The 14,368-nt window shown below is 35.7% G+C and overlaps 1 protein-coding gene and 1 long non-coding RNA gene across 8 annotated transcripts in view; one reads left to right on the top strand and one right to left on the bottom strand.

Moving 5' to 3' along the window:
- LOC141579409 (uncharacterized) overlaps nucleotides 1–13,044 on the top strand; it is a 101,747-nt gene extending 88,703 nt beyond the window's left edge. The window contains exon 5 of the long non-coding RNA XR_012510679.1: nucleotides 11,730–13,044. This is a non-coding gene — a long non-coding RNA (uncharacterized LOC141579409). The remainder of the gene's footprint in view (nucleotides 1–11,729) is intronic.
- RIC8B (RIC8 guanine nucleotide exchange factor B) overlaps nucleotides 1–14,368 on the bottom strand; it is a 97,563-nt gene that overhangs the window by 27,683 nt on the left and 55,512 nt on the right. For all 7 annotated transcript variants that reach the window (XR_012510675.1, XR_012510674.1, XR_836422.3 and 4 more), the window contains exons 5-7: nucleotides 14,060–14,288; nucleotides 13,051–13,146; nucleotides 7,265–7,409 (exon numbers count right to left, since the gene is read on the bottom strand). Coding sequence is in view for 2 of the 7 variants with exons in the window: in XM_010970467.3 (XP_010968769.1) it covers nucleotides 7,265–7,409; nucleotides 13,051–13,146; nucleotides 14,060–14,288 (470 nt within the window). In the remaining 5 variants the exon portion in view is untranslated. The remainder of the gene's footprint in view (nucleotides 1–7,264; nucleotides 7,410–13,050; nucleotides 13,147–14,059; nucleotides 14,289–14,368) is intronic.

Genomic DNA, 14,368 nt, shown 5'->3' on the forward strand with positions numbered 1-14,368 from the left:
TGCCAACTCTGTGTCAGTTTGAGTTTACAAAGACTATTTTAGACATACCTTGCCTTTAGAATATGTAGATGAGGCTATAGCCAATAGTTTAAAAATAAAATGAACTTTTGCTTAATAAGATAAAATACTTAAAAATGGAGGTTGGGGAAGAGGAGACAAATGGACTACAAAATCCTTACAGTGAGAGGCATTTTCTTTGTGAAGTTCTGACTGACATTATTTGGTGGAATGTTTCTAGTGACTTTTTAGTCTATTTTCAAATATACTATAAAACATCCTATTTGATATTGGGAAAGTATGAAAGGAAAATGGACTGAATTTGGATGTTAAGGTGAGCTGCTAAGGCAAACAAAAGACCTTCTGGGTGGTCCTTAAAAAATAAAAGAAACATAAATGTATTTTTTTCCCCACAGTACTCATCCATGCAGTTAGGCGAAACTGATGCAGAAGGAAACATCAGCATTCAGTCAGAAAGTTGCAAGAAATATTTCACCATAATTTTATCAGGGTGCTGGAGGGCACTATGAACAGAAGAAAGCAACCACAGCAGCACAGTGCAAAGTCAGAACTGCACTGGTAGAAATGGCATTATTGTTTATACAAACATGGGTTTTATCACACTCTACTATGAAAACAACAAAGGGGGGTTTGCTCTCTTATTAAGGAGAAAGAATGGCAGAGTCAGATTCTACCCAGAAACCATCCCCCCTTCTGTTACACAGAGAAGGATTTGCAGTCCTTTTCCTTTCAGTTAAATACTGTGAGTTTTTGAAATCCTATGCTCAAAGCTTCCTCAAACTTGTCGTCCTATTTCAGTCTCACACCCTTCCATTCCTTGTTCCACAAAACTACCTATTATATCTTTGTAAAGCAAAAATATGATGTTATCACCTTCCTGGATAAAACCTCTAATATCTTACTCCCTAAAGGCTAGAGCTCAAGTTCTAAAACAGGGCCTAAAGGGATCCTCATTTTCTAGCCTCTGCCTTATTTCCCATACTCATCTCCTGTTACTCCTGTGCACTATGGATTCCTCACACTTTGAACTAGTCTCTTTTCTTTACATACCAAGTCTGTTTCACATTTCTCTGACCTTGTCCACACCAACTGATCATTCCTTCTTCCAGGTTGCTATAGTACCTGGCACATTCCTCTCTTATAGCACTTACCACACTGTACTAAAATTATTCCTTTATGTGGAGAAATCCACAAGATAGTGTATTCATCACACTGAATTCATAGAGGGCACAAATGTTTGCTCTTTCATTAAAGATTTAAGGGTACTATCTGTAAGGTACTTTGTTAAACACTGGGGATCCAAGCACCCCAATGTTCATAGAAGCACTATTTACAACAGCCAAGAGATGGAAACAACCTAAATGCCCATCGACAGATGATTGGATAAAGAAGCTGTGGTATATTTACACAATGGAATACTACTCAGTCATAAAGAGAATAAAATAATGCCACTTGCAGCAACATGGATGGACTTGGAGAATGTCATTCTAAGTGAAATAAGCCAGAAGAGAAAGGAAAATACTGTATGGTATCACTCATATGTGGAATCTAAAAAAAAAGACACTTATTTGCAAAACAGAAACAGATTCTCAGCCACAGAGAACAAACTTGTGGTTACTGAGGGGGAGGGGATAGGAGAGGATAAATTGGGAGTTAGAGATTTGCAGATACTAACTGATTTATATAGAATAGATAAACAACAAGTTCATGTTATATGGTGCAGGGAACTATATTCGATATCTTGTAGTAACTTATGGTGGAAAAGAATATGAAAATGAATATATGTATGTTCATCAATGACTGAAGCATTGTGCTGTACACCAGAAATTGAAACACTGTAAACTGACTATGCTTCAATTAAAAAATACATATATACAAAAAAATTGGGGGAGACATGATCTCTGATATAAAAAAACTCAATGTCTAGAATAAAACTTTGACAAATAAAAAGTCACAATAGATGTCAAAAGTATTAAAAACAGAAAGTAAAAATGGTACAAGGCAGAGAATGATGAACTCTGCCTCAGACGATCTTCACAGAGATGACGCTTAAGGTGACCTTCAAGAATACAGAAAGCTCACGAGGCTAACAGAGATGGGAGAGACATTCCATGCCAAAGGACATCTGCCAAGCCATGGAGATATGCCAAGAAATAGTGCAGGTAATGAGGCAAAAATAAAGAATTTCGTATGATTAAGCAGAAAGTGTAGGGTAGGAGAGAATTTAGAATACACTATAGAGGTAGGCCATGGAGGTAAAATTTAGATTTTATCATGCAAGTAACAGAGAATCACTGAAAGCTTTATGAGGGGGAATGGCAAGATCATATATGTATTTTAGAACAGTCCCTCTGTTAGCCATGTGGGAGACAGAATGAAGAAAACCTGAGGGATATGATTATTTTAATAGTTTATTAAGATAGACACAGATTTGGAAATTCCCCTCAAATAGGCTGAAGCAGAAGCCAAAGGAGGGGAATGAGACCACTCAGGGAGCAACGTAAGTGAGGACAGGGTTAGAAGATGACTTTAGGGAATACTGGCAATTAGATGTGGACAAAAATAGCAGTTAGCAAATCAGACTTTAAACAACGAACAGAGAGGTGGGTCAAAGGAAATCTAGTAGTGTGTGGTAGCACAGAAACAAAGACAGTGGTTAATGGTGTCAACTGTTAGGAGAGGTATAATAAGACAAAGACTAAAAATATCCATTCCTTTTGAAACTTAATTTGTGATTTTCCTGAGAGCATTTTCTGTGGAATCTGGGGAGTAGGGAATTGTGGAAAAGCCTTACTTTCAGCAAGTTGAAGCCTGAGTGGGTAATAAGGATCCTGAAAAGAAGAACAAATCAGTCTTTCATGCTAACATGTGAAGGACAGTGACATGAAGATGTACAAAGACTGAGGAAAACACAGGGAGAGTTAACAAACAAAAGGCCAGAGGGTAACAATTGATGGAACAAGGCTTCTGAGAAGACAGGAAGAGAAAAGATCAATGGGAGGGGGAGACTGTTTAGCTCCAAGCTAAAAAGACACCTATTCCCCTGAAATAAATGAGACAAAAATAAAGTTATAAAGGTGTGGGGCTATGTGCTGAGGGAATCCAAGCCTTAATTTACCTCTGTAATTCAGCGCCTACTCTACAACATACCTAACACATACTGGGAATTATGAATGTGTTAAAAGACTGGGGGGTTAGGGTGGAGGAGAAATCCCACAAAGGCAGGGAGTTGTTTTACAAATTATTTTCTTTTCTTAAACTAAGTAAGGCCTGTATTTAGGCTCCCTGTAGAAAGTACACAATTTGCAGAGCAGATAATTAAAATTCAGTTTTGTCGGGGTTCAACAATACAAGTTGGCAGCATGAGCACATGTTTGTCGCTATCAGTTGGAGATACAGCTTAGCCTGGCATAGATGGCACTTGGATGGCTTTTTCTGTGCCAAGTCTTCCATAAAATTTTGCTCTTTGTATCTTACCCACTTAATTTTTCCTTCTTAATCTTACCTCTGTGTCCCTAATCCAACTGGACTGCTGTCTCTGCTTACTGGTGTGACTAAGTGCCTAGATCATGGTGCCTTAACTTTCAAACTTAGCTTTGAGTGTCGTTAAGAGGAAAGTTCAGTTATTCTAATAAACTATTTTAAATTTATTTCATTTTGATATAGTCTGCCTCCAAACACAGCCAAAACTCCCAAATCTGATGACTTTAAAGTTGAATATGGACTACAGACTTTCTTTTGGGGGGGGGCGGGGGCCGGAAGATTTTAAATTAGAATTAGTTGACAGCATTTAAAAACTGGGAGATTTTATGTCAAAATCCAGAGTGCTGGCTTCTCTTGAAAAATCTAGAAGATATGGTAACACTGGCCACACATTCAAGGTAGTAATCAGCTGGAGCTAAAAAGGAGCAAGGTCCTCTTTCCAGTCCTCCCCAGACCCCTTGCTCCTCCGCTCCCAACCCACTGTTTCCTCAACAATGAGCTAAGTGTCAGTTTTCACTTATCATCTTATGTTCAGTCCATTTGACTTACTTTATTACTAGCCTTGCACTTGCAGGCATCTGAGTTTGCAATCCTTGATAAAGAAAGTAAATAAAATGAGGGCAGAGATCTTGGATATCTTGTGTACCTCTGTATTCCCTGGGTCTAGCTCAAAAAGTATTTGTTGAATAAGTGAATTATTATTTCAGAATACATCTACTAAGTTTAAAATCAAATTGGAAGGAAAAGCATATGAATATATATGGGTTTGTTAATGATCAGTTGAAAAAGATGCAATTTTGCCAACATGGGTTGGCTTTGGGCTCAAAGTTAGGACTATGAAACCTCAAATACTGGGTCCTGAGGGGAAAAGCTAACCATTTCAAATAAAAAATAATTAACAAATTCATTTATAAATGTATATACCGTATTCGTTATGATGTTAACTCATTAGTAAAGTGATTAGATATATAATTTATATATTCAGATATATAGAATTATTTAAGTATATATTTAGATATATAATTTACATATTTAGATATGTAGACATATAATTATGGAAGAAATAAACTTAAATTTTCCCCTCTTAAAAATTTTACAAGTACACAAGAAATGCATGCTCAGTGAAAAAAAAATTACAAAATATAGAGAACTAAAAAAAGTCACCAGTCATCCTACTACTTAGACTTTACAATGAATAATATTTTGATGTATATTTTGATAAACTTTTAAATGAATAGATACATGTGTGGTTCAGACTTATGCATATACATACATAATTATACTTTAAAAACAGCTAATTTCCGACCTCAGAAAAATTTATTCAATTCAGCCAGTATTTAAAGAATATATGCAAGGCACTATTCCAGTCACTTACTTTCAAGATATAATATCAGTGTTTTTTTCAAAGTCATGAAATAATTGAATTGTTTAAAAGTAGATGTTAAATAAACTAGTCTATGATAATAGTTGAAGATAATTACAGTTAACCTTTGAACAACATGGGGGTTAGGGGTGACAGCCCTCCATGCAGTTGAAAATCCTTGTATAACTTTACAGTTGGCCATATGATCCAGCTATCCCACTTCTGGGCATATATCCAAAGGAAATGAAATTAATATCCCCAAGAGATATCTGCACTCCCATGTTCACTGCAATGTCATTTACAACAGCGAAGATATGGAAACAAGCTAAGTGTCCATCAACATATGAGTGGATAAAGGAGATATGAGTATGTGTGTGTATATATATGCACGTGCGCACGTGTGCACACGCACACACACACACACAGAGCTGACCCTTAAGCAACACAGGGGTTAGGGGCACCCTCATGCAGCTGAAAATCTGTGTATAATTTTATAATTGGCCCTCCACATCTGCGGTTCTGCACTCACAGATCTAATCAACTGCAGATCCAACCAACCACGGATCATGTGGTACTGTAGTGTATATTTATTGAAAAATATCCACATCTAAGTGGACCTGAGCCATTCAAACCCACGTTGGTCAAGGGTCAACTATGTATAAAATGAAATATTATTTAGTCACCACAAAGAAGGAAATACTGCTATTTGTAACAACATGGATGAACCTAGAGAACATGAATGCTAAGTGAATAAGCCAGATGGAGGAAGACAGATACCATATGATCTCACTTATATGTAGAATCTAAGGATGTCTCTATAATTTTGTTCAGATGACTGCAGAACCTGGAAAAGCTATTGCTGCTACTGATGCATAACATACTGCTATTGGTCTTTTTATATAAAAAAATACATATATGTATATATATATAAAATTTGAATTTTGGGAAACTTTAGCTGTGCTGTCAACTTTGGAAAAAGTATCCCAGTTGTACTGTGTTTGGTTGGCATTGTACAGAAATTAACAGCCATATTGGTCTAGAAATGTTAAACATACTTTTTTCCATTTGTACAGGGGTAACACACTGTGTTAAATATGTAAGGTCTTATCTACATGGGTTTGATTGCAGAAACTTTAATAATAAAGTATCCTCTAAATAATAAAAAAAAAAAATTCAAACTCATAGTAACAAAGAGTAGAATACTGGTTACCAGGGGTTAGAGGGTAGGGGAAATAGGGAGATCAGGTCAAAGGGTACAAGTTATAAGATGAATATGTTCTGGGGAATCTGATGTACAACATGGTGACTATAGTTAATAACACTGTATTTTACACTTGAAATTTGCAGAGAGTAAATCTTGAGCATTCTTACCACACACACACACACACCAGAAACACACACACATGTTTGAGGTGGTGAATGTATTAATTAACCTGACTGTGGTAATCATTTCACAATGTCTAAGAAATCATCATGTTGTATACTTTAAATATATGCAATTTTATTTGTCAATCATACCTCAATAAAGCTGGAGAAAAAATAATTCAACTGACTTAATATTTTGAGAGAAGTGAGTGAAGCTTTCCACCTCCAAATTAACTATCTCACACAACTGGGATACTTGAGAAAAGTGAAATATAAAATCTACTTAGTTGAAGTTTTACACTAGTACTTTCAATAAACAAGGAGATGAAGAAGGAAGTAGTTAAGAATATCTAAATAACTTAGTCAAAGTTCCTTATTTAGATAACTTGCCTTTTGCAGAGCAAAATAACCCACACAATTTTAGGAAATATTTTAAATTCTTAGCTGTATCTCAGAAGACAGTCACTTTATATATACCTATAAAGTAGTACTTATTACACTGTAGTATAGTTACTTTTTAATTTCCTCTACTTATGTCTTACCTTTATCTCAAGGGTAAGGGGTATATGTTATGCATTTATAGCTCATATTCAATAACTATTCATTGATTAAAGAACTTAGTTAGGAGCCCAAAACTCCTATAACTTTAATTCCAAGAGGAATTAAAAAGGAGAACTAACTCAGGCCTTTGCCTGGTTATCAAAATAGTAGCATCTGAATTACTTAAGCAGATTTTTCATAATGGTTCCAGGCCCTGACTCATCAAGATCAGGAAGTCTGGGTTAAGGGTACAGAAGGCAAAGTTAAATGTGAGCGTGTTTGGTAGTGTATTGGCCTGCATGTCTCTCTGAATTCAGAAGCATATAGAAAATGCTTTTAAATTATTAACTTTTATTATCTCCTCAAGCCCTCTAATGGAACAGATAGGGAATAAGCTCCAAAAAGAGCGGAATGAGATGGCCACTACTAACAGAAACATTTCTCAAATTCCCTCAGAAAGATAAAAAAAAGTAGAGGGAAAAGAGTTTAACCCACCTCTTTCTTTGCAGAGGACGAAAAGGAATTCAGCAGCAATTTGCTTGACTCCAAGGTCAACGTGTGTCATGAGGCGCACCAGCTTATTTCTTACAGTTGAGCCAACTTCAGGTCGATTTGTCACATCCCTCAATGGTGGTAAAACCTAAGGGCACAAATGCAAAACCATCATCAATCATAAGTACTAAAGTAAGTGAGAATGGTACCATCCAAATAATTAGTCTTGCAATGTCTACAGAGCTTAGTTTCCTAAGTGGGGAAAATGTTTAAAAATAAATAGGTTTGCTTCCAAATAAAATAAAACTAAACAACAACAAAAACCTCAAATGATTTCATGCTTGTAATGAAATTTCATTTGAAGAGAAACATCTCATCACTGTACCACCTGATGTAGTCAAATCCATTTCTGAGTTTTTACTTTTTTCAGCACTTGGAATGCCTCTGCTGCCTCTATCAAAATCCATTTTAAAGTTTGGGTCAAATTTCTCTTTCTTCCACAGAGACTTCCTTAATATCCTGACATACTGGTTTTTCCCTTCTTTTAATTCCTGCAGCATTTTCATTAATTACTAAAAGAAGGCACTTTTTTTTCTAGTTGTTTTATTGTATAATAAAAATGGTTATTAATTACTGAGTGCTTCCTATGTGCTAGTTGTTGTAATAGATGATATACATACATTCTCTGTAATCAGCCCTCATAGTATCCTTGTAAAGGAAGTAGTAACATCACCACCACTATTTTACATACTGAGCCTCAGAGGGAATACGTAACTTGCTTGGTCTGTCTGTGTGCTCACTCACTCACCTATCCATGCATCCACCTAGATTGGTTCTCCTACTATCTTGCTGGTTGCTTCATCTTAGTGTCTGTGCTAATTCTCTTTCTCTTCTTGTTTTCTAAGCGTTGGAATATTCCAGAGTTGAATTTTTGGGCAACATTTCTTCACTATTTTGGCTCACTCTATTGGAGATCTCATTCCATTTTATGGCTTTATATGGTCTCTATTTACTGATAACTCCCTAAAGTATACTTCTATCTTGATTTCTTCCCTGACCTCCAGACTTCTATAGGCTTCTCAAATTTAGCATGTCCTAAACAAAATTAATGAAGCTCCCAACAAAGCTGTTACTTCTGCGGGTTTCCATCTCATTAAATGGCAAGTCCATGCTTCCAACAGTTTGGTGCAAAAACCTTGGAAACATCCTTGATTTCTTTCTTTCATACCACATATCCAATCCATCAGCAAATTAATTTGGCTCTACCTGTGAAATATATCTATAATCTAACCACTTCTCTCTACCTCCTCTAGCATTACCAAATCCAAGCTACCAATATTTCCCACATGAACTATTACTACAGTCTTCTAAGTAGTCCCTGCTTCCATCCTGGTTCTTCCATGATTAATTCTCTACATAGTAGCTATGATGATCCTTTGAAAGTCAAATTATGTCACTCCTCTTCTCAAAGTCCTCCAGTTCCCATGGATTCTCATCTCACTCATAGTAAAAGATGTGGTCCTTACAACTTCCCTAGGTTTCACATAATCTGGCTTCCTGCTACTTTTCTGACTTAATTTCTACTATATTTCTTGCTTACACTGCTATAGCCATATGAACCTCCATGGAACTCCTTAAACACACCAAGCACTTTCCTGCCTCCTGGTCTATACATTTGCTGCCCAGAAACTCTTTTTCTAGAAACTTAAATGGCTCACTCCCTTACTTTCTTCAGGTCTCTGTTCAAATGTCATTTATAGAAAGGCATTCCCTGACCACCCTATATAATTAACCTTCAATATTCTCTTTTTTTTATCCCCCTGCCTCTGCTTTAATCTTCCTCATAGTACTAATTACCACCTGACACAGTACGTATTTCTTCTTTACTGTCTGCCTTCTTCCCGAGAGTCAGTTCCATGGGGACAGAGATTTCTTTCTGTTTTGTTTACTGCTCTCAGTGCCTGGCATATTACAGGTGTTCGATAAATATCTGCTGATTGAAGGAAGAATGAATTAATTCAAGTAACTTTTTAAAAAGTGCCTTTTCTAAGCTAGGCACTATGCTAGGAAATGATGATAGACACAAAGTCAAATTATAATTTACTATGCCAGACTCTTTTTTTCCTTTTCTATTATGGTTTATTATAGGACATTGGATATAGTTCCCTCTGCTATACAGTAGGACCTGTTGTTTATCTATTTTATATATAGTAGTTTGTGTCTGCTAATCCCAGACTTCTAATTTATCCTCCCCTTTCCCCTTTGGTAACCATAAATTTGTTTACTATCTCTGTGAGTCTATTTTCTAAATAAGTTCATTTGTATCATATTTTAGATTCCATATATAAGTTGTCTTTCTCTTTCTGACCTACTTCACTTAGTATGATAATCTCTAGGTCCATCCATGTTGCTGCAAATAGCCTTATTTCATTCTTTTATATGGCTGAGTAGTATTCCATTGTATACATACACGACATCTTCTTTACCCATTCATCTCTCAATGGACACTTAGGATGCTTCCATGTCTTGGCTACAGTAAATAGTGCTGCTATGAACAATGAGGTGCATGTATCTTTTCAAATTATAGTTTTCTCTAGTTATATACCCAGGACAGGGATTGCCAGATCGTTTGTATGCCAGACTCTTTATGTGTATATTATTTTTATTCAATCCATTCAACTTCCTTTCTTCCTTATCTCTTTTTATATTGAGTGCCTACCATGTATCAGGAGGTATTGGAGGTCCTGGAGATACAGCTATGGAAAAAAAATGGAAACTAAATCTCAGAAAATGGAGTAACCTACCCAAAGCATTTACAGAATCCATATTTCAGTATCTCTGGTAGGGTAGAACAATGAATGCTCTTTGTGCCCTGTAGGCACAAAGCTATTGCACAGCAAATTATTATCTGATTCAGCCAACCATACTGAGTTTATCTCCCATAGAAGAATGAGACATGTAACAAGGGATTTTGTGTAGTATATACCTACAGTTCCAGAGTACAGTCTCTATTAACAAAGGTTATTTGTTGCACAAAAATTTTGTTAGCTATGTTTTGGTTCCTTAAAACAAGTTTTTAAATTGAAATTTTGTTGTTTTTATCCTTATACATCATACCAGACAAACTGCATATGTATGAAGCCTTTCTATTTCCCCACAATGCTACTGTCCAATAAATTTTTCCTTTTCTTTCCTGGGTCAGTAATTTCTACCATCTGTTCTCTTTCTACCTGCCCAAATATTGAATACTCAAGACCAATTTCCTTTGCATGTACACAAATTTGATTTAATCAGGCATTAACTATAGGACATAATAATTAGCCATGGTTCCATTTATACTATTATCAAAGCTAATCATCTGCTACATTAAATTCTGCCTTTCTTGATCATCATAGTCTACAGTACATCTTCCTTAGAAGGGAAGTTGATTTCTGTATTGTGCCTTTCATCTTTCTTTAGTTATCTTTTACTTGTCATGTCTCCTTTATCTGTACTGTAGTATTTCTTTGAGGACATGGAGTGCGTCGCATAATCTTTTGTATCTATATAATGTGTGGCCCAAGGCCTTTATACAAATAGGGTTTTTTTGGCTGTCCTGGTTAGAGATAGCAAAATCTAAACAGTTTAGTTGAACATGGATCTCCAATGTGAAAATGCTAAAATATAGAACACTTATCTTCATTTATTATTCTTCACCAAGTCCTCACAGTCACAATAGGATGTCTTAATCAAACCTGTAAATGACCTTAATTGGTCAATTAAACAATTTATTTTGCTTAAATGATAATTCATGCTTTAATGGTTCCTATTCTTCCAATAGACTGTAAATTCTTCAAAGATAGAGTCCCTATACTTTCTAATCTCTCCTTACCAGCAATTATCTATTAATATGGTCTATACATAGTAAAGTGTTTATTAAATCTTTACCATCAACACACAGAAGAAATGAACCTGGTTCATTTATTATGGGAAATTCTTTATGGCAATAAATGAACAATGGGATGAATGGTGATATCACGTACTGAAATGTGAAAATAAGAGAAAGAGGGTGAGGGGACAGGAAATCAAGAGATTAGTTTGGGATATGTTAAACTTAAGACATGTACTACACATCCAAGGGGAGGAGATGAGTAGGCATGTTATATTAAGTCTGGAGCTTAGGGGACAGGTCAAGGATAGAGATAGAAATTTGGGACTTATCAGCATATGGATGATTTTCAAAACCATGACTGATGAATCAGATCACCAAGGGAGTAGAAATGGAGACAAAGATAATACTATCTTCGGGCACTCAGATACTACAAAGAAGAGGTCCCTTATTGTGTCCTAGAAACCAAGTGAAGAAAGTATTTCAAGAAGGAGAAGATACTCAATTGTATCAAAATGGTACTGGGGAATTAAAAAATGATTTGAGAACTATTAGATTTGGCAGTATTAGGTTGATGACTTTTGATAAATACCTTTGCAGTGCAGTGGAAAGTGTGAAAACCTAACTACAGTGGGTTCAGAAGAGAATCAAAATGAGTAAAAAGAAGAGAGAGGGTGAGTACAGAAAACTCTTCTGAGGAACACTGCAAAAAGAGCAGAAAAGTGGAGAGGCAGCTTGAGAAGTGGGATTAAGGGATGGTTTGGGGGGTTTTTTTTTTGCTTTTAAGATGGAAGATGTGTTTGGGTGAAGACAAAAATGATCCAGTACATTAAAAAAAATGATCAATGTAAGAAGAAAGAGAGGGAATAAATGCAGGAGCAAAGTTCTTAAGGTTAGAAGGAAAGGGATCCAGGATATGAGTGCAGAGGCTGGCCACAGAAGGAAGCAGGGACAACCCATCTGCTGTGATAGAGCAGGAGACACAGGATATGGTGGTACAGATGCAGACAGAAAGTAGATGCTGAGAAAGATCTTACCATGAACTCTCACTATAACCATCTTACTCCAAACCATCATCAGCTCTCTTTTGGGGGGGTCTCCTCACATCTGCTACTCACACTCCTCTAGTCTATCCTATATATAATAGCCAAATTAGTTCTAAATATAAATAAGGTCCTAGTATTGCCCTTCTCAAAACAGTCTCATCTTTCCCATCTGAGTGCTTTCCCATCTCACTTAGAAGAGATTCACAAGTTCTATATTACAGCCTTATGTTATTTGATTCTTGCTTACCTCTTCTACTTCATCTTTCACTCTCTCACTCACACATTGGTGTCTAGCCTTGCTTTTCCTTAAGCATGCTAAGGCATCCTCTCATCTCAGGGACTTTGAACTTGTTCTCTCTGGTACAGTTCCTCTTCTAGAAAATTTTCAGAAATATTCTCAGAGAATATCCTCTTCCAGATATTCTCAGAGGTCCAGTTCTTACTTATCCAAGTTTCTGCTCAAATGTCATTTCCTCAGAGAGGGACTTCCTTATTCCCTTAAATTTTCCTTTCCCTTGTATCTTTCTTCAGAACACTTAACACTACTTGCCATTGTATCAAATATTTGTTTGTTTACTTTTAGTCCCCCACTATAAGGTAAACTCCACAAGGCAAAAACTTCATCTATATTTCAATGCTTAGAACACAGTACACAGATCTCTCTAAACATTTGTTGGATAAATGAATAAATAACTCAAAAAATATATAGGATCACTTATTTCTGGGTTAGGAAGATTTCAAAGATTAACAGTATCTTTTCTGAATTTCTAACATTCTAATGAAAACCACTGTGAAAGAATGACTCATTAATTTTATGTTTAAAAAACACATATAAGAAGATTAGCTTTGAGATGTAATACGTATTAAACAGTTACCTGATCTTTGAGAAATTTTCTGATGTTTCGATGGGCTCGGGAGCATTCTGTTAATAAGCTGAGAACCGGAGTTAGACCCTCTCTATAGCTGCTTCCCTATAAAGAAAACCATACACGCTGTGTTAGTTTAGTCTCTAATAGTATTACTTTTCTCTGTATAACTAAGTATATTAATACTCCCTTTTTTTGCTTCTTTAAAAATTATAGTCAATTTACAATGTGTTAATTTCTGGTATATAGCATAGTGATTCAGTTTTCTATGTCTATATTCCTTTTCATATTTTTTTTTCATTACAGGCTATTACAAGGTATTGAATATGGTTCCCTGTGCTGTACAGTAGGGCCAAATACTCCTTTTTTTGAGAGGGAGACATCTTATGTTACCAAAGCCGTACAAACTATTTTAAAAATTATTCTCCTAACAATATTCCTATTTCGTAAGTTATCTTCATGTTTACTAATGCACATTTTTATCCTTCCTAGATTTTCCTACATTTTGCAGGGCCCTCCCTCCCTCCTTGGCTTAAATGAGGCAAGGTTTTGATGACCCACCCATACTACCTTGCTGCCTTTTAATATTAATGTTACCTGACAAAAGCAAGTGACAGAAAAGAGAAAACAAGCAACAACAAATGGAAAGTTGACAGTTTTTTAAAAAGATGTCTATCTTTTAGGTATTGTGGAAAGTATTTATCATCAAGTTTTTTGGGGGGATAATTTTTACATCTGGGACTTACAAAATACCTACGTAGAAAAAGTTTTTCTTTGTTTTTAGGTATTAGTCACAATTGTGGTGTCGCATCAACACAATTTTCAGCTTTAAACAAATTCACTTGGTTTCAGCAATTTATCATTTATTGTAGTAAAATGGTTCCCAGAGTATAAATGATTATTCAAGATGTCAGCTATAAAAAAGTTTAAATTCAAAAATCACATCCTGTGATGTCTGTATGTATGCACATTTGTATTCAGAAGCATCTTCCCAAGACCTCCATTTTATCAGTCTTACCTTGTCTATTCTCTTCTCCATAAAATTGAGTAAAACATGAATGGCCTCCATATTCATACCATTGTATACCATGGTACTATTTTTCAAAACTGTTTCTTTCTCAGTTGTTTTATCACCGGGCAGTTCATCTAGAGTAGTTGCCTCTTGGGTTGTTTCTTCATGGGTTAATGGACAAATGAGAACATCCAAACAAGAGACTGGAACGTTGCTTAAAAGGTTGACTGCATTACTGAAAAGCAATTTAAAAAGACAATATTTTAATTTGACTGAATAGTCCTTTAAAATGCAAACATAATAAGGAGTTCAGAA

The sequence above is a fragment of the Camelus bactrianus genome, chromosome 12, assembly GCF_048773025.1.
Source record: "Camelus bactrianus isolate YW-2024 breed Bactrian camel chromosome 12, ASM4877302v1, whole genome shotgun sequence".
Classification (NCBI taxonomy): Eukaryota; Metazoa; Chordata; class Mammalia; order Artiodactyla; family Camelidae; genus Camelus; species Camelus bactrianus.